This window comes from Dendrobates tinctorius, unplaced genomic scaffold (assembly GCF_039654945.1).
Source record: "Dendrobates tinctorius isolate UK_male_01 unplaced genomic scaffold, ASM3965494v1 ptg000032l, whole genome shotgun sequence".
Taxonomy (NCBI): domain Eukaryota; kingdom Metazoa; phylum Chordata; class Amphibia; order Anura; family Dendrobatidae; genus Dendrobates; species Dendrobates tinctorius.
The window spans coordinates 20,616,969-20,641,580 of record NW_027361700.1 but is presented as its reverse complement, the minus strand read 5'-3'; the positions used below and the strand labels follow the sequence as shown (position 1 = coordinate 20,641,580).

The 24,612-nt window shown below is 43.0% G+C and overlaps 1 protein-coding gene across 1 annotated transcript; it reads right to left on the bottom strand.

The window, feature by feature from the left end:
* Window positions 1-209: 209 nt before the first annotated feature.
* On the bottom strand, window positions 210-11,487 carry PNMT (phenylethanolamine N-methyltransferase). Its single transcript, XM_073572569.1, has 3 exons — window positions 11,310-11,487; window positions 9,476-9,683; window positions 210-780 (listed from the first exon to the last, which is right to left on the bottom strand). Exons 1-3 carry the CDS (start codon window positions 11,461-11,463, stop codon window positions 342-344), a joined length of 801 nt encoding a protein of 266 aa, XP_073428670.1. The 5' UTR covers window positions 11,464-11,487; the 3' UTR covers window positions 210-341.
* Between the last annotated feature and the right edge of the window lie 13,125 nt (window positions 11,488-24,612).

Below are 24,612 nucleotides of genomic sequence, written 5' to 3'. Positions count from 1 at the left end.
CAGGCTGCCGATCACTAGAATAATAAGCAAGACACTCATTCATCAGGTGAAATGATCTTTTGTCCAGGGCAAAATATAATTCTTGGCGGTGCATTGTCCTGCGTAAACAGTACTTGTGCTGCCGAGAACCATGACAGCCTACGTGAAAGTCCTTATATATCAAGGTCAACATTGTCAGTCATATGCAGTTGCAAATATTCTTATTAGAATATGTTTTATTTGTTTCAGTTTAATTTTTTATGGCATATATACACAGATGCTACGTTAGATTTTACTTCCCCGTCAGACCCATGTGTTAACCAATGTACTGGATAGATTGTGTGATCCAGGTGAAGTGGATTTCACTTTGGAGCTTCTTTTTGAGCCCAAACAAAAAATATCCCACTAACATCATCTACACCAACTTTCATACTAGGAGTCATAGAATAGCTGGAAAATTCCCTTATAACACAGTTTGCAGTAACCAGTGCCTTCTTTACTATGTCTTCAGTGACTGGCACCACATTCAGCCTTGCTTCTCCAGCCAAGTAGTAGGACTCCTCTAAAGCTCCAATCCATAAAAAGTGCCCATTTGGTTTCAGGAGCCCAACAACATTTTTAAGTGCTTTCTGAAAGGCCTCAAGGTTAGGACTGCAAGCCTCAAGGCAGAATGATGATACCAGACAGTCCACAGAACCACTGACCAGCTCTCCTCCTAATGGACTGGGCTGATGGACATCAACTGGAATCACCCGGGACACGTGTTCCCGAAGTCGTTTCTGCTTATTTTTCCAGGACTCTCTGATTGGGAAAAGGAAAAAAAAAAAGGATTAGTATAGATAACACAGCAGTTTAATCAAGTGGCATGAAACATTTATTCTACAGAGGCCAATACAGAATTTAGGTTCTCATTCACATCACATAAGATAGTTGGATTGTCCTGCTATCTATTTGTTTGGCCAACTCTGCACTTATGAGAATGGTTTCTTTAAAGAGATTGTATCATCTTTCTTCAGGAGCACAACGCTCCCCTGCCTCACAGATTCCTGCTTGTTGTGGGAAGTTGCAATCCTGAAACTTGAAGGTTCAGACCAGTGGCATGGTTATAGTTTTGGTCCACTCTGTAACGCTGCAAGCACAGACAGCATTGCCTCTGCAGCTTGATAGGATAGCAGTACACATGCTGATGCAACCATGTTCAGACCGGAGCTTATAACCAGTATAGCAAAGAGCTGGCAAGCGCCTGCTCCTTCCCTTGAAACCTGTGTTTCTGAGGTGGCCGGAAATGTAGCCAATGAACATTTTTTCCCAGTACTATTACCTTGACTAAGAAGTGAAAACCTGGAGTAATGAAAGAGAGAACACCAAAGTTTGCGTCTCCATTGGTTTAAATGGGGTTCTGGGTAAAGTCCGGGAACAGTTCTGGTAACCGAACATTAAGGCCCCGTCTCACTAAGCAATCTCGGTAGCGAGATCGCTGCTGAGTCACAAATTTTGTGACATAACAGCGATCTCACCAGCGAGATCGCTGTGTGTGACAGCGAGCGGCCCCCCTGCCGGTATCGCTGATCGCTGGAAGAAATCTCTGGACATTTCTTTGGTCGCTGGTCTCCCGCTGGCCAGCACGCATCGCTGCGTGTGACAGGCGGGAGACCAGCGATCAGGTGTAAAAAATAATTAAAAAAATAAAAAATATAGTTATTCTCACCTTCCGACGTCGCGTTCAGCCATCCCGCCTCTCTCCACGCTCCGGTCCCAGTGATCCTTTGCACGAATGACCGCGAGACTTTATCCCGCGAGACTGTGACATCTCGCGGTCATTCTCGCAAAGGATCACTGGGACCGGAGCGTGGAGAGAGGCGGGATGGCTGAACGCGACATCGGAAGGTGAGAATAACTATATTTTTTATTTTGATTCTATTTTTTACAGGATGGCCAGCGATGCCGGGCGCTCGGCATCGCTGTGCTGATCGCTGGTGAAGCTGTCTGTGTGACAGCTCACCAGCGATCACATAGCGATTTACCAGCGATCCTGACACCTTCATATTGGTGTCGGGATCGCTGGTAAGTCGCTTAGTGTGACGGGGCCTTTAGACTAAAGGTCAGGTACCAGATCCCGAATTTCAAGCTGTCCGTTCATCCTTAGCTGGGGCAGAGCAGGTTTGCCAACTGTCCAGAAATGCCAGAACAGAAGGTAAAATGGACACTTTTTTTGCCCTGTCCGTGTAAAAAAAAATTAAGGTGTTTCTGATTTTGTTTTTTTTGTTTTGTTTTTTTTTTAAAGCTGAGGAAACTAATACAGAATTTTTTTTGACTGCAATTATCATTTTACAGTTTACATTTAATGCAGCTAGTATCTTAAATGAATTATGGGCTGCAGAAGGGTCTCACTAATCATAATGATTCATTATGGCCTTTTTACGTCTTTAAAAAAAGAAATATTGTCTGTTCATAAATTTTATTTATTTTTTTTATTTTTTTTTAGTATTTTTAATGAGCTGGCCCAGGGGTTTTCATTCCAGAAATCTTACGCTAGTCCCGGACTAGAGCAATGTTTTGTGGGAGGCATAGCCACTGATAGAATTCCCTTCCGTTCGTTAAGTGACTCATGCCGCTTAAGGCTGTAATACAAAACACCATTCTTAATGAATAATGGCCTGATTTTTTTTTGCCGAGTTTTCAGAGCAGAGATTCTCCATTGAAAACTCGTGTTTTTTGGTTCTGCTTCAAGAACTCAGCAAAAAGGAAAAAAAAAATCTGTGTGAACACACTAACAACAAAAATTCCATAACATATAAGGGCCTGTGCACACATTGCAGATTTGTCTCAGGTTTTTTTCTGCACAGATTTGTCACTTTCTCATACAACCACAGCCACTTCTGGATCACGGGTACCGGAAGTATACTACCTGGGTTCCATTTATATGGCTCCACTGCCATTAACCCCTTCACCCCCAAGGGTGGTTTGCACGTTCATGACCGGGCCAATTTTTACAATTCTGACCACTGTACCTTTATGAGGTCATAACTCTGGAACGCTTCCATTGATCCCGGTGATTCTGACATTGTTTTCTTGTGACATATTGTACTTCATGTTAGTGGTAAAATTTCATTCAAATAACTTGCGTTTATTTGTGAAAAAAATGGAAATTTGGCAAAAATTTTGAAAATTTCGCAATTTTCCAACTTTGAATTTTTATGCCCTTAAATCACAGAGATACGGCACACAAAAAACTTGATAAGTAACATTTCCCACATGTTTACTTTACATCAGCACAATTTTGGAACCAAAATTTATTTTTGTTAGGAAGTTATAAGGGTTAAAAGTTGACCAGCGATTTCTCATTTTTACAACACCATTTTATTTTTAGGACCACATCACATTTGAAGCCACTTTGAGGGGTCTATATGATAGAAAATACCCAAAAGTGACACCATTCTAAAAACTGAACCCCTTAAGGTGCTCAAAACCACATTCAAGAAGTTTATTAACCCATTAGGTGCGTCACAGGAATTTTTTTGAATATTTAAAAAGAAATGAACATCTAACTTTTTTTCACAAAAAAAATACTTCAGGTTCAATTTTTTTTATTTTACCAAGGGTAACAGGAGAAATTGGACTGCAAAAGTTATTGTGCAATTTGTCCTGAGTACGCTGATACCTGATTTGTGGGGGGGAACGACTGTTTCGGCGCATGGCAGAGCTCAGAATGGAAGGAGCGCCGTTTAACTTTTTCAATGCAAAATTGGCTGGAATTCAGATCGGACGCCATGTCACGTTTGGAGAGTCCCTGATGTACCTAAACAGTGGAAACCCCCTACAAGTGACCCCATTTTGGAAACTAGACCCCCCAAGGAACTTATCTAGATATGTGGTGAGAACTTTGAACCCACAAGGGCTTTACAGAAGTTTATAACGTACAGCGGTACAATTAAAAAATCATTTTTTCCACAAACATGATCTTTTCACCCCAATTTTTATTTTCCCAAGGGTAACAGGACCCTAAAAGTTATTGTGCAATTTGTCCTGAGTACGCTGATACCCCACATGTGGGGGTAAACCACTATTTGGGCGCATGGCAGAGCTCGGAAGGGAAGCAATGCCATTTGACGTTTTTGGCTGGAACTGAGATCGGACACCATGTCGCGTTTGGAAAACCCCTGATGTACCAAAACAGTGGAAATCCCCCACAAATGACACCATTTTGGAAACTAGACCCCCTAAGGAACTTATCTAGATGTGTGGTGAGAACTTTGAACCCCCATGGGCTTCACAGAAGTTTATAACATAAAGCCATACAATTAAAAAATCATATTTTTTCCACAAAAATGATCTTTTCACCCTCAATTCTTATTTTTCCAAGGGTAACAGGACCGTAAAAGTTATTGTGCAATTTGTTCTGAGTACGCTGATACCCCACATGTGGGGGTAAACCACTATTTGGGCGCATGGCAGAGCTCGGAAGGGAAGCAGCGCCATTTGACGTTTTTGGCTGGAATTGAGATCGGACACCATGTCGCGTTTGGAAAACTCCTGATGTACCAAAACAGTGGAAACCCCCCACAAATGACACCATTTTGGAAACTAGACCCCCTAAGGAACTTATCTAGATGTGTGGTGAGAACTTTGAACCCCCATGGGCTTCACAGAAGTTTATAACATAAAGCCATACAATTAAAAAATCATATTTTTTCCACAAAAATGATCTTTTCACCCTCAATTCTTATTTTTCCAAGGGTAACAGGACCGTAAAAGTTATTGTGCAATTTGTTCTGAGTACGCTGATACCCCACATGTGGGGGTAAACCACTATTTGGGCGCATGGCAGAGCTCGGAAGGGAAGCAGCGCCATTTGACGTTTTTGGCTGGAATTGAGATCGGACACCATGTCGCGTTTGGAAAACTCCTGATGTACCAAAACAGTGGAAACCCCCCACAAATGACACCATTTTGGAAACTAGACCCCCTAAGGAACTTATCTAGATGTGTGGTGAGCACTTTGACCACCCCCAGTGCTTCACAGAAGTTTATAATGCCCGGGCGTGAAAATAAATAATTCGTATTTTTTCCACAAACATGATCTTTTAGTCACCATTTTTTTATTTTCCCAAGGGTACCAGGAGAAATTGGACCCCAAAAGTTGTTGTCCAATTTGTCCTGAGTATGCTGATACCCCATATGTGGGAGAAAACTACTGTATGGGCACACGTCGGGGCTTGGAAGGGAAGTAGTGACGTTTTGGTATGCAGACTTTGATGGAATGGTCTGCGGGTGTCATGTTGCCTTTGGAGAGCCCCTAATGTACCTAAACAGTGGAAACCCCCCACAAATGACCCCATTTTGAAAACTAGACCCACTAAGGAACTTATCTAGATGTGAGGTGAGCACTTTGAACCCCCAAGGGCTTCACAGAAGTTTATAATGCCAGGGCTTGAAAATAAAAAAATCGTATTTTTTCCAGAAACATGATCAATTAGTCCCCAATTTTCTCATTTTCCCAAGGGTAACAGGAGAAATTGGACCCCAAAAGTTGTTGTCCAATTTGGCCTGAGTACGCTGACACCCCATATGTGGGAGAAAACTACTGTATGGACACACGTCGGGGCTCGGAAGGGAAGCAGTGACGTTTTGGAATACAGACTTTGATGGAATGGTCTGCGGGTGTCATGTGCGTTTGGAGAGCCTCTGATGTACCTATACTATTGAAACTCCCCACAAGTGACCCCATTTTGGACACTAGACCCCCCCACGGAACTTATCTAGATGTGTGGTGAGCACTTTGAACCCCCAAGTGCTTCACAGAAGTTTATAACACTCGGACGTGAAAATAAAAAAATCATTTTTTTCCACAAAAATGATATTTTTGCCCCCAATTTTTTATTTTCCTAAGGGTAACAGGAGAAATTGGACCCCAAAAATTGTTTTGCAATTTGTCCTGAGTAGGCTGATACCCTACATGTGGGGGTAAAACACTGTTTGGGCGCATGGCAGAGCTTGGAAGGGAAGGAGCACCATTTGACTTTTTCAACTCAGAATTGGCTGGAATTGAGATCAGACGCCATGTTGCATTTGGAGAGCCCCTGATGTGCCCAAACAGTGGAAACCCCCAATTATAACTCCAACCCTAACCCCAACACACCCCTAACCCTAATCTGAGCCCTAGCCCTAACCCTAGCCCTAACCCTAGCCCTAACCCTAAGGCTGTGTGCACACGCTGCGGATTTTGCTGCGGTTCCGCAGCGGTTTTGGCTGCTGCGGACCCCAGTACCATGATTCCCTATGGGAATCAAAAACCGCAGTGCAGACGAAGCGGAATTTTCTGCGGTTTTCAATCCGCAGAAAGAATTGACATGTCAATTCTTTCTGCGGATTCTCCTGCGGTTTGCCATCTCCTCTATTGAGGAGATGAAAAACCGCAGGACAAAACCGCAGAGCAATCTGCAGGTAAAACCGCAGGTCTTTTGACCTGCGGTTTCACCTGCGGATTTTACAAAATCCGCGCGGATGAATCCGCACCTAATCCGCAGCGTGTGCACACAGCCTTACCCTAACGGGAAAATGGAGATAAATACTTTTTTTTTAGTTTTATTATTTTTCCCTAACTAAGGGGGTGATAACGGGGGGTTTGACTTACTATTTATGGCGGTTTTTATGTTTGGCGGCTGTCACACGCTAAAAGACGCTTTTTATTGTAAAATAGTTTTTGCGTCACCACATTTTGAGAGCTATAATTTTTCAGTATTTTGACCCACTGAGTCATGTGAGGTCTTATTTTTTGCGGGACGAGTTGACGTTTTTATTGGTACCATTTTCGGGCACGTGACATTTTTTGATCGCCTTTTATTCCTATTTTTGGGATGCAGAATGAACAAAAACCAGCGTTTCATGAATTTCTTTTGGGGGGGTGCGTTTACACCGTTCCGCGTGCGGTAAAATTGATAAAGCGGTTTTATTCTTCGGGTCAGTACGGTTACAGCGATACCTCATTTAGGTCGTTTTTTTATGTTTTTGTCGGTTTTATGCAATGAAAACTATTTTATATAAAAAATAATTATTTTTGCATCGCTTTATTCTGTGAGCTATAACTTTTTTATTTTTTCGCTGATGATGCTGTGTGGCGGCTCGTTTTTTGCGGGACAAGATGACGTTTTCAGCGGTACCATGGATATTTATATGCGTCTTTTTGATCGCGCGTTATTACACTTTTTGTTTGGCGGTATGATAATAAATCATTATTTTTTGCTTCGTTTTTTTATTTTTTAAGGGGTTCGCTAAAAGGGTTAACTAATGGGACAGTTTTATAGGGCGGGTCATTACGGACGCGGCGATACCTAATATGTGTAGTTTTATTGTTTGTTTTTTTTATTATTTTCAAAAAATGAATTTATTGGGGAATATTTTTTTTTTTTTTACTAATTTATTTGGCGATTTTTAATTTATTTTTACATTTTTTTTTAATTTTTTTTTTTTTACTTTATTACATAGTCCCAGGTGGGACATCACTGTCCTGTGACAGATCGCTGATCTGTCACATCACAGATCACTGTGACAGATCAGCAATCTGTCACAGGCATTGAAGCAGACTTCCTCTTGCCTGCGCTTTGCAGGCACTGAGGAAGCCAGCTTCCTCAGGTCCCCGAAGGCCCCCGTCGCCATCTTGGATTCGGGGGCCTGGAGGATAGGAGCCCACCGCAGCAGCGCTGCACATTGCGCTGCCGTGGGGGGCTCAGGGAAGCACGGAGGGAGCCCCCTCCCTGCCGATGCTTCCCTTTAACTCCCGGTACACCGCGATCATGTTTGATCGCGGTGTGCAAGGGGTTAACGTGTCGGGGGCGGTCCGTGACCGCCCCTGACACATAGTGCCGGGTGTCAGCTGTCATAATCAGCTGACACCCGGCCGCGATCAGCGGCGCTCACCATGTGGGCGCCGCTGATCGCGGTAGACGTACTATCCCGTCCACGGTCATACGGGCCCGGGTACCGTGGACGGGATAGTACGTCGGATGTCAGGAAGGGGTTAATGAGCGTACACAGCCGCAATACCGCTGAAACACGCTCCCTGGCACACCGCCATACATAGCGCTGAAATGCGCTCTCCTGGACACTGAACACCAATGGTTAGTATTTATGGCATTTTGACACTACGGCTGTCCCTATAACTATGCAGCATTAGACCATTCTATACTAATCCAGAACTATTACGGTATGTTTTTACAGCATTTTCCCTAATTTCCTCAGGCCATATTGAATCACTGCTAGGTCAGTACCCTTGGTCACTCCAATTTTGGCTATATCATGTTACTCCATTTCTGACTTTATCTGTGCCTACCCTCTTCTCTTTCTACTCCCATTTTTTTTGCTACATTTTTGGCTACTGCTTTTTCATGTCCTTTTACCTTTCCTTTGCAAGCTCCAGTCTCCCCCTCGGTTCATTGTTATTGTTTCAGTTGTGAATTAATCTACAATTTTTTTTTATTGGCTTTGTATATTTGTCTACAGCTATATTTTTCATTTTTTTCTTTTTCCATTGCCTGTTTATTTGAATAATTTCAGTGTATTTGTAATTTTGTATTTATCACATAACTTATACACGTCTATTATGTTTTTCAGCGTCGTTAGAGAAAGCCCAATAATGGTCGAAACATCACACGCTTTTTTTTATTCTTCTGCCTTGCATTTTGAAATTGTTCTATATTTGTGATATCTTTCAATTATATACGTTTTTGTAAACATAATGAGAGTGCAGCTGTTTGGAAATTCTTACAGATTTGTCACAAAACCTGAATGATTTCCTAGTAACAGCAAAGTGAATGAGAATCCTGAAGTCTCATGCACATGGTGCTTATTTTTGACTTGCAGATTTAAATAAATTCTTTCAGTGTTTTTTGCTGTACGTTTCACTCATCCTAAGGCTACTTTTACACTTATCGCTGTTTTTGCGGGCCGTATCTCCGCAATTTTTATGGTCCGCCCCAATAACGGGCCGCAAAAAAGCTTGCGGATCACCGTTTTATTTTTCCAATACTATTGAAATAGTATTGGAAAAAAAAAGCCGTTCTGCAAAACCAGAAGTCACTTCCGTTTGTTTTTGCGGCCCCATTGATTTGCAATGGGGGCCGTGTCTGTACGCCGTATAAAAGATCGAGCAAGCTCGATCTTTTATCACGGCCACAAATACAGCCATACGGCATACGGCGCACCGTGGAAATTTTGCGGGCCGATTTTGCGGCCCCACTGAAATTTAATGGGGCCGCAAAATTGGCCCGCAAAAACACGGTAAGTGTAAAAGCAGCCTAATGAGTGGGAAAAATCTGCACCAAAAACTTGCCTATTTTACACTACATCTTCCTGCCCAGAGATGCAGAAATTTCTGCACCAAGTACTTAACTTGTGCACATACCCCAATAAATGTCACAATTGGATATTGATCTGGTATATGGGACATTGTGTGGCATTCATTATTCCTGGATCTGGACAAAGACCTTTGATTACTCACCCTTTTCCCTCTAACTTGCAAACATGTTTAAAGTAGGGACTCCAGTCGAAGGCCCCTGGTTCATCGCACAGCCACATCTTCAGTTCTCGACGATTCACCTCCAAGTATTCTGCCAAAATAGTCTCCTGAAAGTGCTCAAAGGCACTCAACAACTGGTATATCGTTGGACCTGAGCCAATATCAACCAAGGTGTGCCCTTTAATCCCACCTAGGAATACAAAAGGAGTGGAGATTGTCGTTCTTTATGTGAAGTTATTAAAAGCAAAAGTTACAGTAGGTTTGCAGTATGGTGATAATTCAGTTTAACAAATGGAATTAGTTGTCCTAGGAAAGCAATTCAAGGAGCAATTGCCTTTACTAAAGGTCTCATATATACAGACACACAAAGCTGACCACAGCCATTAAAGGACCGCTGATCGGCTATAGATATATAAATGATCCGTAGTTGAGTAAACACCTGTTTAGACAATGCTATGCTCACAGAATGGTGGGTACTATGATCTTTGCATTTAGACCATATCATCAACAGGACACCGTGCTGATAATGATTTTCATCAATCACAACTTGCCAAAAGGCAAAAAAAAACCTCTATCTAAAGCCTGTTAAAAAATAACTTTTATGTAATTATTTAAGAGGAATAATATAAAATTAGCATTAATCAGTATGTGTTTTAGGACACTCTGGTGCGATATCCATTTCTTTCATTTATATCATTGTATTCACTTTTAGATTTAGTGTCCCATTCTTATACTTAGTTATTTTTTAACTGTCTTTAGATAGGGATTTCTTGCCTTTTGGCAATTTGTGATTGTAATTGCTTTACATTGACTTTGTGCATAGCATTTATTTGTGTATTATGATAACGATTTTTAAGCTCGCTTTAAAGGCAATGCTCTTGATGTTTGAGCGTCTTTCTAGTTCATTAGGTGGTTTCTGGCTTATTGAGACTGGTTGATAATCGGGAAAGCATGTTCTTGCAATCACCCATCTCAGTTATTGGCCCATCATATGCTGGGACACTGACACACTAGCTCTGACTTTTAACCAGTTTGTCAGAACAAGTTTGCTGAGAATAAAAAAAAAATCCAAAAACTGCTTTTAAATTACTTGAAAGACCTTAAATACATTTGTAATGAAAGGGCCGCTCTGCTGTTCATATGTTCAATCTTTTGAGGGGTTTTTCTGCCCACTTTTTGAAAAACTCCTGGTAGGGAAGGGGGGAATTTTTGCATTTGTCACCTTTTGTATTCTGCTCCAAACTAGGCACTGTCCATATCAAAATATGGCAAGAATTATTCAAAACCACATCAGGAAACAAAATTCCCCCCATAACTCCCCAAAAGATGGACCTTTTCCTAAAGTGTAACTAGAAGATTCTTACTTTTGACCACCTTGAAAAAAAGCAAACTGTGTTCCCATACCCTGCATCCTCCCACCCATATTAGTCGGTCAGAAGACAAACTATAATCGTTTAGATACTGTACTCTTATATTGGATGAGGGTGGTATGGAGCTTATGCCTTGTAAGGGCTTAGTGTTGCATCCGTAAAACAGAACACTACATGGCCAGTAACATTCCATGGGGATACTTTTTGCAGACAAGCTATACAGTGAAGTATGCAAAGTGAACATTAAAAATAAAAGTAAAGTTACTTAAGAGTTGTATGTATCACAATGTTTTACCAAAGAATATTACAAGCCATCTTGAAGAAAATAATGTAAAAGAAGAAAATAATGTAAGAAAAAGAAAAAACCTTTTTTGTTGACATAGTAGGATCTCCGCACACACACTCTCAACTAAAAATACATGACTTATCTAAACCGGAGAGCTCACCTTTGGTACAAGCCTCATGAAGTCGCCGCAGCTTCCAACACATGACACTGTCCTCGCTTGAGAAGTCCGCCCGAGGGGGCACATAGTTATTCTGCAAGTATGCTCTGGGGTTGAATAGCTGGTAGGACTCAGCGACTGCCTGAATGCTGCTCATGTTGGAAGATACAGATAATACAGCCCTCAGTTCTCTCACCTTTATAAGCTGGAGGTATCATCCCATCCTATCATTAGTCTGCATTACAGGTACACCTCCCATCACTCTCCATTACAACTGTATCCTCCCTTAGTCTGTGATAGCATCTCCCACATTGATTCACTTTTCAGTCTTCCCCTAGGGTTATACAGCAGCACAAGGGTATCTAGAAATGTCATTACTTTATCTGCCAGATGCCAGCCACCACAGCTGAAGCACATACATCCAGATTGCCCTTGGCTTTCCGTACATATTAGGCTCTGTGCCAAATGTACATGGATGGGATGACTTTTGTCTAATATGACATACATTTGTTCCAGTTGTATATACTATATCCTATAGCAAAAACACAAAAATTGAGCTTGGTTTGAGTTGGTATACATGCAGCACATAAATGCATGTTCACATTGGCCATAAAGCATACAAAACCTACAAAAGACAAAATGAGCCATATCCCTGCTGTAACTAAATAAGTAAAAAGAAAAAAGTGCATTTAAATAACACAGAGTTCTTAGTAATACTGTTTTTGATCACAAATAGCATAAAAGCCGTCCCACCGTCAACAAGGTGACTCTGATCGGGGCGGTCCTACACATTAAAAACCTTACCATGTGTCATAGTTGACCTCAGATCAGAGTCACCTTGTTGACGGTGAGATAGCTTTTATGCTATTTTTGATCAAAAACACTATTACTAAGAACTGTATTATTTAAATGCACTTTTGTTTTTTACTTATTTAGTTACAGCAGGGTTTTTGCTCATTTTGTCTCTTGTAAGTTTTATATCCTAGGGGGTCCCCAACCAGTAGCTCGGGAGCCACATGTGGTTCGCGGTCCAATGAATTGTGGCTCACGTGCCAGGTTGGTGCATTAGGTCCAAGTCTAGCAAACAGGTATGAAGAGCACATCTCAAAATGGTGAATTTTGTGAGTAGTCCTGCACAGATGTGCAGATCTGGATGGACATATACTGGTCTTAGGGGTGTAGAGATCTTTTAGGTATGGTACGCTGGAGGATGGTACTACCTGTTAGAGGAGGTGCTCAAAGCTGGATGAGACAGTGTGTTGGGTGTCCTTGATGGGAGAATTGAAAATGAAAAGGTAGGGCGCACTGCTCATATTAAGATACATATAAGATGGTGGGGGTGCAAATCCATGGTCACATGAAATAATGCTAAAGACTGAAGAGAAAAAGCAGGACCAGAAGGAGAAATGCACACCACCAATATATGTAATACAAGGAAAAAAGCTTTTATTAACAACAATGTCAATTTAAAAACAAGAACAATCATATTCCCACTGTTAACCCTGATCCGTGCAAAAAATATAGATAGCGTCTCATACATATAACATAAGTATGTCAATGTACATGAATTGATAAATGGGGAGAGTACCCACTATCAGGTGTATACACAAAGATACATGTGGTCATATCATTATACCATGCACAAAAAATGTAATACTGATACAATCACCCCTTAATATAGACTCATGAATAAAAAAATCACCTTTAGGTAGGATATCGCAATAGACAATATGTCTGTCACAATAACCACATGAAGCACTCCCTTGGAGATTTGACAATGCATGGGACAAGGACAAAAATGGAGCCTGTCCCAAATCAAAGCACTAATTGTGCAACCATATGACCCAAAATAACATAATTCCACATGCCACGTGGAGACTATGAACGTCAAAAGTCACACAAGGAGGGCAACAAAAGATGGCGTCAGTACAAGCAGGCTTTTCACTCTCTTACCCTGATTGTACTGACGCCGTGGTATGGATCCTTCACATGCATTTTATCATATTTTGATCCACATGTGATCCTTTGCCCCTTGCAATTGGATGGCTCTATCACTCTATGCACTGGTGTGCTATGAGTATCCTTATTTGGGACACCATCTTTTGTTGCCCTCCTTGTGTGACTTTTGACATTCATAGTCTCCACGTGGCATGTGGAATTATGTTATTTTGGGTCATATGGTTGCACAATTAGTGCTTTGATTTGGGACAGGCTCCATTTTTGTCCTTGTCCCATGCATTGTCAAATCTCCAAGGGAGTGCTTCATGTGGTTATTGTGACAGACATATTGTCTATTGCGATATCCTACCTAAAGGTGTTTTTTATTCATGAGTCTATATTAAGGGGTGATTGTATCAGTATTACATTTTTTGTGCATGGTATAGTGATTATGACCACATGTATCTTTGTGTATACACCTGATAGTGGATACTCTACCCATTTATCAATTTGTGTACATTGACATACTTACGTTATATGTATGAGACTATATTTTTTGCATGGATCAGGGTTAACAGTGGGAATATGATTGTTCTTGTTTTTACTTGTTTTTAAATTGACATTGTTGTTAATAAAAGCTTTTTTCCTTTTATTACATATATTAGTGGTGTGCATTTCTCCAACTGGTCCTGCTTTTTCTCTTCAGTCCTTGATGGGAGAATACTGAATTGGGGTATTGTGGGAACCCCTGGATCTCAGTGTACTGCTTTGGAGTGATTTCTATGGAAAAGCTTTGGTTATCATTATACCTGTAATGGGTGCTTTGGTTGACACTATTTTGAAGGGGGTGGGAGCTGGACGTGGCTCACGACCCTCTCTCAGCTCTGAATGTGGCTCGCAACCCTCTCTCTAATCTGAAGGTGGCTCTCAAGGTCAGAAAGGTTGGTGACCACTGTCCTATAGCATATGCTACCATGTTGTTCAATTAGTCTATAGCAGACCTTGGCAAATTTCAGACTGCAGACCACACCCGGCCCTTTGGCTGTCCCTGTTCGGCCCACAGTCAAAGGGATGGAAATCAGATGCTACAGTAATGCACCTGAACTTGCATGGAGACGTTGATAAGATGCACATGGTCCGTGTCTTTCTGTGGGTGCTCCTCACAGTCTGTGCCTTTCTGGCAACGTCAGTGTGTGCTTGATCACTGTTCCCAGATGCACGACCTGAACAGCACACCAAGAGAATATTCCTTTCACTGCCTTTGAAGCTCACCAAGAGAATACACCCTGCACTGACTGCAGCACACCAAGAGAATACACCCAGCACTGCCTGAGAAGCACACCAGGAGAATAAACCCCGCACTGCCCGAGAAGCACACCAGGAGAATACACCCCACACTGCCTGAGAAGCACACTAAGAGAATGCACCCCATACGGCCTGAGCAGCACACCAAGAGAATACACCCAACACTGCCTGAGCAGCACACCAAGAGAATACACCCCACACTGCCTGAGCAGCACACCAAGAGAATACACCCCACAATGCCTGAGCAGCACACCAAGAGAATGCACCTGAACAGCACACCAAGAGAATACACCCCGCACTGCCTGAGCAGCACACCAAGAGAATGCACCTCACATTGCCCAAGATGCACACCAAGAGAATGCACCTCCCTGCACCTGAGCAGCACACTAAAAGACTACACCTCACACTGCCCGAGAAGCACACCAAGACAATACACCTGACACTGCCTGAGCAGCACACCAAGAGAATACACCCCGCACTGCCTGAGAAGCACACTAAGAGAATACACCTGACACTGCCTGAGCAGCACACCAAGAGAATACTCCCCACACTGCCTGAGCACCACACCAAGAGAATATTCCCCACACTGCCCGAGAAGCACATCAAGAGAATACACCTCTCCGCACCTGAGCAGCACACCAAGATAATTCACACCAAGATAATTCACACCCTTCTCCCTGAGCAGCACATCAAGACCATACATCTTGCTCTGCCTGAGCAGCACACTAAAAGAATACACCCCGAAATGCCTGATCACACCAAAAGTCTACACTCCCGCACTGCCTAAGCAGCACAACAAGACATACACCCCTCGCCACATGTGCAGCACACTGAGAGAATAGACCCCTCACTGCTTGAGCAGACATGATGAATCCCTGCGACCAGTAAATAAATGCTAGATCATGATAAGTAACCATTTAAACATGTTAATTCCTCATGAAATGGCTCAAATATCATTGGATCAGGTTAAAAGATTTGTAGGCCTCATGCACATGTGCCGTGTGAATCTGTGGAATGCATGGATCCACGTCACTCAGAGGTGTATCTGGGGGGCGCAGTCGGGCCGCCTAATGCGGCAGTCCGCAGTGTCTCCTGGGAGTCGGCCGTTCCCTGTGTCGGCTGTCACAGCTGACAGTCGGCGCAGAGAAGCTCCCGCCCGCCGGCTCCCAGGGATCAATTGTACTGGCATCTGTATAGACGCCAGCAGTACAATTGAAGCTCTGACCGCCGGGTCACAGCGATGCCAGCAACGTGACCAGGTCATGTGATCACATTGCTGACGTCACTCCCCGGTGCCAGAGCGAACGCTGATGGTAAGTGTGCTCTACTCTGGAGCTGAAGAACCACCGAAGATGGGGGGGGATATGGAGAGGGGATTTGAGTTAATGAGTGGGGATGGGGGTTAATGTGGTGATTTGGAATGGGGATGGGGGTTATTGTGTGGGGGGATTTGCAATGGGGATGGGGGTTAATGTGTGGGGGGATTTGCAGTGGGGAAGGGAGTTAATGTGTGGGGGGATTTGCAGTGGGAATGGGGTTTAATGTGGGGGGATTTGCAGTGGGGATGGGGTTTAATGTGTGGGGGTTAATGTGTAGGGGGATTTGGAGTGCGGACGGGGGTTAATGAGTGGGGATGGGGGTTAATGTGGGGGGATTTGAAGTGGGGGGTGCATAATGTGTGGGGGGATTTGGAGTGGGGATGGGGTCCTTAATATTTGGGGAGATTTGGAGTGGGGATGGGGATACTTAATGTGTGTGGGGGGATTTGGAGTGGAGATGGAGGGGATTTAATGTGTCGGGAGATTTAAGGACACAAAATGAAGAGTATGTATGTATGAGGAAACAGTATGTATCTGCACCCATCCCCCAATGTGGTGAATGGGGATGGGCGCAGACAGTATGGGGAGCGAACGGTTAAATGTATGTGGACACAGTATTGGGAGTGAGTGTGATGGGATGTGTGCAGACAGAGTATGGGGAGTCGGGTATGTGTGATTAGATAGTATAGAGAGTGAGGGATAAATAAATGAGGAGACAGTATGGTGATCAAGGGGGATGTTAGAGGAGACAGTATGAGGAGGGAGGGGAATAGTGTGAGGTGACAGTATATTGCAGATATTCTTATTCAGGAGCATTATAATGACTTCTATCTTTAAGGGGATCGTGTTAAGATTTGCTGCAGAAGACCGGAGAAGATGGATGTCTGCAGAGACGGCCGTGGATGAGAAAACTCATCATGGGGTCTGGACAAAATGAAGAAAAGGAGACCAACTCCAGAGATGACGTCATCTACAAGGTACCTGGATGTAAATGCTATTTGTGATACTGACTAATTCTCATGTTTTTATTTGTTAGGAGCATTAAAGGGGTTGTCCATGTTTGTGCTGAGTGCAGTCATTCTATGTAACTGCATGCAAATATATAAGCCGCGGAGACACCATCACATGTTTCTCAACGCAGGCAGTGACTAGCCAGGTCTTTCACCGGGAAGGAACAAACACGGGAAGGGCAGTCTCCAATGAAGGAAACCACCTATGCCAAAACATGGTATCCATCCACAGACAGCTGTTTCGGGGTATTGCCCCTCATCAGTGTGGAGTAGGAAACTGGCTAGTGGGAGCAATGCTTAGTAACAGACCATGAAAAGAGGAGGATGAATGACCTCATGGAGATCAACATCCGACACTGCGGAGACACCATCACGTGTTTCTCAACGCAGTGATTCTAGAGCACTGCTCCCATCCCTTATGGGAAATATGTAAAACATGCAAATATATAAGCCGCGGAGATACCATCACATGTTTCTCAACGCAGGCAGTGACTAGCCAGGTCTTTCACCGGGAAGGAACAACCACGGGAAGGGCAGTCTCCAATGAAGGAAACCACCTATGCCAAATCATGGTATCCATCCACAGACAGCTGTTTCGGGGTATTGCCCCTCATCAGTGTGGAGTAGGAAACTGGCTAGTGGGAGCAATGCCTAGTAACAGACCATGAAAAGAGGAGGATGAATGACCTCATGGAGATCAACATCCGACACTGCGGAGACACCATCACGTGTTTCTCAACGCAGTGATTCTAGAGCACTGCTCCCATCCCTTATGGGAAATATGTAAAACATGCAAATATATAAGCCGCGGAGATACCATCACATGTTTCTCAACGCAGGCAGTGACTTGCCAGGCCTTTCACCGGGAAGGAACAACCACGGGAAGGGCAGTCTCCAATGAAGGAAACCACCTATGCCAAATCATGGTATCCATCCACAGACAGCTGTTTCGGGGTATTGCCCCTCATCAGTGTGGAGGAGGAAACTGGCTAGTGGGAGCAATGCCTAGTAACAGACCATGAAAAGAGGAGGATGAATGACCTCATGGAGGGATGGGAGCAGTGCTCTAGAATCACTGCGTTGAGAAACACGTGATGGTGTCTCCGCAGTGTCGGATGTTGATCTCCATGAGGTCATTCATCCTCCTCTTTTCATTCTATGTAACTGCAGACTTCTGAATTCTCACAGTGCTCACTGGACGCTGTTAGGATTCTCTCGTGCCGGTAATTTACATACATGCGGTCACATGCTGACTAGACATGTGTGGCCTCACTCCATGAAAATGAACGGAGCGAGGCCGGGCACGTCTAGTCGGAATGTGGCTAGAAGTACACTGTGTTCCAAATTATTAAGCAAATGATATTTTTCTCTGATTTTCCTAAATAGTCGGTACAAATGACAGTCAGTCTAATAAAGGTCATCACCGGTTAGAGTATACATCAAATTTTATAGAAGAAACCTCCCAATGATAACAGTATAATCTCCAAAATGAATAAAAACTCAAATTGCACTGTTCCAAATTATTAGGCACATTAGAATTTCTAAACATTTGATATGTTTTAAAGAACTGAAAATGCTCATTTGTGGAATTTGCAGCATTAGGAGGTCACATTCACTGAACAAAAAAGCTATTTAACTTCAAAACATTCCTAACAGGCCAAGTTACATGTTAACATAGGAACCCTTCTTTGATATCACCTTCACAATTCTTGCATCCATTGAAATTGTGAGTTTTTGGAGAGTTTCTGCTTGTATTTCTTTGCATGAAGTCAGAATAGCCTCCCAGAGCTGCTGTTCTGATGTGAATGGCCTCCCACCCTCATAGATCTTTTGCTTGATGATACTCCAAAGGTTCTCCATAGGGTTGAGGTCAGGGGAAGATGGTGGCCACACCATGAGTTTATCTCCTTTTTTGCCCATAGCAGTCAATGACTCAGAGGTATTCTTTGCAGCCTGAGATGGTGCATTGTCTTGCATGAAGATGATTTTGTTCCTGAAGGCACGGTTCTGCTTTTTATACCATGGAAGACAGCTGTCAGTCAGAAACTCTATATACTTTGCAGAGGTCATTTTCACACCTTCAGGAACCTTAAAGAGCCCTACCAGCTGTTTCCCCATGATTCCGGCCCAAAACATGACTCCTCCACCTCCTTGCTGACATCGCAGCCTTGTTGGGACATAGTGGCCATCCACCAACCATCCACTACTCCATCCATCTGGACCATCCAGGGTTGCTCGACACTCATCAGTAAACAAGACTGTTTGAAAATTAGTCTTCAAGTATGTCTGGGCCCACTGCAACCATTTCTGCTTGTGAACACTGTTTAGAGGTGGCCGAATAGTAGATTTATGCACCACAGCAAGCCTTTGAAGGATCCTACACCTTGAGGTTCGAGGGACTCCAGAGGCACCAGCAGCTTCAAATATCTGATTGCTGGTTTGTAATGGTTTTTTAGCAGCCACTCTCTTAATCCGATGAATTTGCCTGGCAGAAACCTTCCTCATTCTGCCTTTATCAGCACAACATGTCTGTGCTCAGAATCAACCACAAATCTCTTAACAGTACGATGATCACGTTTAAGTTTTTGGGAAATATCTAATGTTTTCATCTCTTGACCAAGGCATTGCACTATTTGATGCTTTTCAGCAGCAGAGAGATCCTTTTTCTTTCCTAAATTCCTTGAAACCTGTGCCCTGCTTAATAATGTGGAACATCATTCTTAAGTAGTTTTCCTTTAATTGAGCTCATCTTGTAAACTAATTATCACAGGCTTTTGAGATTGATTTCAGTGATCCAAAGAGCCCTGATACACAATACCATCTATGAGTTTATTTGAAAAACAAAAAATTACATCTTTAGGACACTTAAATCCAATTTGCATAATAATTTGGAACACAGTGTATATAAATCACATGCTTATGCTGACATGACCGTGTACTCTTGCCACCGGTACGGGAGAATCCTAAATGTGTGCAGTGCATTAGTTGTGAGAATTCAGAAGCTGCAATGTCAGGATTCAGCTCTGCAGGTTCCAGTAGTCATCACATGGACACTTCGCTCATATGAGACTTTCATACTTATGGTCCAGTGACAACGAGCTTCTCTTCCTGCTTCTCTGTTTTTTACTGAACATTGAGAGCATAAGGAAGAGAAGCTTGTGGGTACATGACTAAGTGTGCAAATTGCATGTGTGCAGGGGGGCGCCGAACCAAATTCTTGCCCCGGGTGCCAAAAAGCCTAGATACACCTCTGATGTCACTAAATCAAAATATCTTTTACTAAAAGTTGACACAAACAGCAATTATACAGTGCATCATACCACATAAACCCACTCTGCACTGTTCAAGATCTTTGAGCCCTGTTTTCATTGTCGCTCCTGCAATAAAAAAATGATGACACAAGGATCACAATGGCCGAAAGGTGCAGACAAATCGAACATCAACAGGAAGCCAGGGCTGCAGCTGATCTGACTTCCTTTTGAAGTTTGATTTGTCTGAAGGCAGGGCACAAGAGCCCCAAGGACGCGAGTCCTGATGTCGCTGGAATGATGACGCTGGCAATGGGAGGTGAGTACTGGTGATTTTATTTTATTGGCACCAAAAATTCAGATCGAGATTTAAATTTAAAGATGTTGCCTGGTTATAATAATAATAATAATCTTTATTTATATAGCGCCAACTTATTCTGCAGCGCTTTACAGTTTAACAGTTTCAAAACACAAGTCATAAGTAACAATGTTAACAATACAATAATTAAAGCAAAATAAGACGACCCTGCTCCTGAGAGCTTACAATCTACAATGAGGTGGGGGAGATGCAGAGTACAGGTGTGTATTTACAATGATGTATTTACAGTGATGGTCCAGCCATCTTGAGGGATGGATGGAGATAGTGAATGGGCTACACACGCACACTACACATAGAATGACTTTGATTAGTGAACGTGATAGGCCGCTCTGAACAAATGTGTTATGAGGGAACGCCTGAAACTGTGCAAATTGTGGATATTCCTAATTTCTTGGGGTAGAGCATTGCAAAGGATTGGCGCAGCGCGGGAGAAGTCTTGGAGTCGGGAGTGGGAGGTACGGATTAGAGCAGAGGTTAGTCGAAAGTCGTTTGCAGAGCGCAGCAGTCGGTTAGGCCGATAGACAGAAATGAGGGAGGAGATGTAGGGGGGTGCTTGACTGTGGAGAGCTTTGTGGGTGAGAACAAGTACTTTGAATTGGATCCTATAATGAATGGGCAGCCAATGTAAGGACTGTCGAAGAGCGGACGCGTCCGAGTACCGATTAGCCAGATGGATGACCCTGGCTGCTGCATTAAGGATGGACTGGAGAGGGGATAGTCGAGTAACGGGGAGGCCAATTAATAGAGCATTGCAGTAGTCCAGGCGGGAGTGGATTAATGCTACAGTGAGGGTTTTTGTTTCCATGGTGAGAAAAGAGCGGATTCTAGATATGTTCTTTAGGTGTAAGCTGCAAGAGCGGGCAAGAGATTGTATATGGGATGTGAAGGAGTCAAACATAACACCCAGACAGCGCGCCTGCTGCCGGGGTGTTATTATGGTGCCACCCACGGAGAGGGAAATGTCAGATTTAGGGAGGTTAGTAGACGGCGGGAGCAGAAGAAGTTCAGTTTTTGAGGTTATGGGTTTTTGGCCTCCCGTCGGATGCTCCAGTCTTTATTACTGGCTGCAGTGGTGAAGTCACGACTACAGCGTGCATCATCACTACAGCCAATCACTGAGCTCAGTGATATTGACTGCCGAAGTGATGTGCGCTATAGTTGATCCGTCAAAGATGCAGCCAGTAAACTGGGAACGGAGCAGGGTGCAGAGACAATGCTGGACTTAGAAGGGTAAGTGACATCCGATTTTATTAGTTTTCCCCTGGGCTGGCCATTAGAAGCCAGAAACCAATAGCTGTAAAACATGTAGGCAGCAGCCTGAGGACAACTATAAGGGGCTGAGCGGTTGAGTACTGACCTTTTTAGGCTATGTGCCCACGTATGCAGAAAATTTCTGTTTCAAAACCGGACTCCTTCCCAGAAAACGCATGTTTTATTTACGCGCGTTTTCCGCACATTTTTTTGCGGAAAAAACGCACATTTTTGATGCGTTTTTTTGCAAAGGTCTTCTGACTCATTGAAAATAGCTAAAATTGCGGACGTTTCCACAAAATTAATGAGCATGCTGCATTTTTTACCGCTAAGCGTTTTTTGCGCTGAAAAAAACGCATCAATGTGCACAAAAAGTGCGGAATTCATTTAAAATGAATGGGATGCTTTTTTTTTGCATTTTTGAAGCGTTTTGACGGGGACAAACGCTTCAAAAATGCTTACGTGGGCACACAGCCTTAAAGGGGTTTTCCATGAATAATTTTTTTCTGATCATTGGGTTGTGCTGTGTGAAAGTAACAAATTGAGCAGTTACTCACCTTCTCCATTTCTAGTGTCATGTCCCCTCTGCTTCTCCAATGTTTGTTTACCAATTGCAGTGGTGACTTCACAACTAGGACTAATAGTTTCGGCAACTTATGAAAGTATTCATCCCCCTTGGTATTTTGTGTTTTGCTACCTCACAACTAGGAATTTCACAGTTGTTTTTTTTTAAAGTTTGCATAAGTTCATGTAAAGAACATGCCTACAACTGTGAACATTTTGTTTTCTATATATTGTGAAGCAAAAAACAAATAGGACAAAACGGAAAGCTTCAGTGTGCATAACTATTCACCCCCTAAAGTCAGTACTTTGTAGAGCCTTTTTTTGCGGCAATTACAGCTGCAAGTCGCTTTGGATAAGCCTCTATTAGCTTTCCACATCTTGCCACTGGGATTTTTGCCCATTCCTCAAGGCAAAACTGCTCCTGTTTCAAGTTAGATGGCTTCCTCTTGTAAACAGCAATCTCGAAGTCTGAGCACAGATTCTCAATTGGATTAAGGTTTGAGCTTTGACTAGGCCACTCCAAAACATTTACACGTTTCCCCTTAACCCTTTTCAGACATCAGGCGTACATTTACGCTGATGTCGGACTTCTTCCCTTTGATGTTCAGTTAATAACATATAGAAAACCACCGGTGTAATTATAGACATGAAAAAGTCCAATACACCACCAATGAACCAAATAGCAAAAGGTCCGTTAAAAAATCATCCTTTATTGACATAAATATTGTTTTATAAAATGAACCAATTATTCCAAAAATTAACAAACACGGTGCCTAACTACAGAAAAGGACATATAAGCACTAGAATGACGCATAAAAATTAAACATATTTGCATATTCCTTCTCTTTGATGTCGGCTCCGGCGGTGAGCCCACATCTTTCCCGGGACATGTCAGCTGTTTTGAACATCTGATATGTGCCCGGAATAGCCGCAGGTGGAATCGCGAACCACCTGCGGCTGTGGGGCTGTGAAACGTTGACAGTGGCATTTAGCAAGCGCTTCCAGCAATCGCGCCAGAAAATTGCCCACCGGTGACTGCGGGTCACCGGTGTGTTGGCATGATAACCGGAGGTCTCCTGGAGACCTTTAGGGTTGTCACTGCCAGCTTGCTGTGCCCGCCACCCAGTGGTCGGTGTTCATAGCAAATGAGTAATTCTACTACATAGAGGCGAACTGATCATCGCCTGTATATAGCAGAGACGATCGGGTTATGGCAGCTTCTAGTCTCTAGAGACTATTAAAGCATGCCAAAAGTAAAAAAAAGTGTTTTTTAAAATATAAGAAAATAAAAGTTCAAATCACCCCCTTTTGCCCCATTCAAAATAAAACGATAAAAAAACATATATTTGGTATCGCCGCATTCAGAAATTGCCCGATCTATCAATAAAATAAAGGATTAACCTGATCGCTAAACAGCGTAGTGAGAAAATAAGTAAAAACGCCAGAATTACGTTTTTTTGTCGTCGTGACATTGCATTAGCATGCAATAACGGGTGATCATAAGATCGTATCTACATCAAAATGGTATAAATAAAAACATCAGCTCAGTGTGCAAAAAATAAACCCTCACCAACCTGAGATCACGAAAAATGGAGACGCTACGGGTATCAGAAAATTGCGTAATTTTTTTTTATTTTTTTTTTCAATTTCACCGCACTTGGAATTTTTTCCCCGTTTTCTAGTACATGACATGGTAAAACCAATGGTGTCATTCAGAAGTACAACTCGTCCCCCAATAAACAAGCCCTCAAGCGGCCATATTGACAGAAAATTAAAAAACGTTATGGCTCTGCGAAGAAGGGAAGCGAAAAACGAAAATGCAAAAATGAAAATACCTCTGGGGTTAAGGGGTTAAACTACTTGAGTGTTGCTTTAGCAGTATGCTTTGGGTAATTGCCTTGTTTGAAGGTGAACCTCCATCCCAGTCTCATCACTGACACTGGTTTTGCTCAAGAATATCCCTGTATTTCGCACCATCCATCTTCCCCTCGACCTGGACCATTTTCCCTGTCCCTCTTGTCAAAAAATATCCCCACAGCATGATGGTGCCACCACCGTGTTTCACTGTGGGGATGGTGTTCTTGGGTTGATGAGCTGTGTTGGTTTGGCACCAGACATAGTGTTTACCTTGGAGGACAAAAAATTCAATTTTGGTCTCATCTGACCCCAGCACCTTCCTCCATACATTTGTGGAGCCTTCCACATGTCTTTTGGAAAACTCAAAATGAGCCTTACAATTTTGTTGTGTAAGTAAAGGCTTTATTCTGCCCACTCTTCCATAAAGGCCACCTC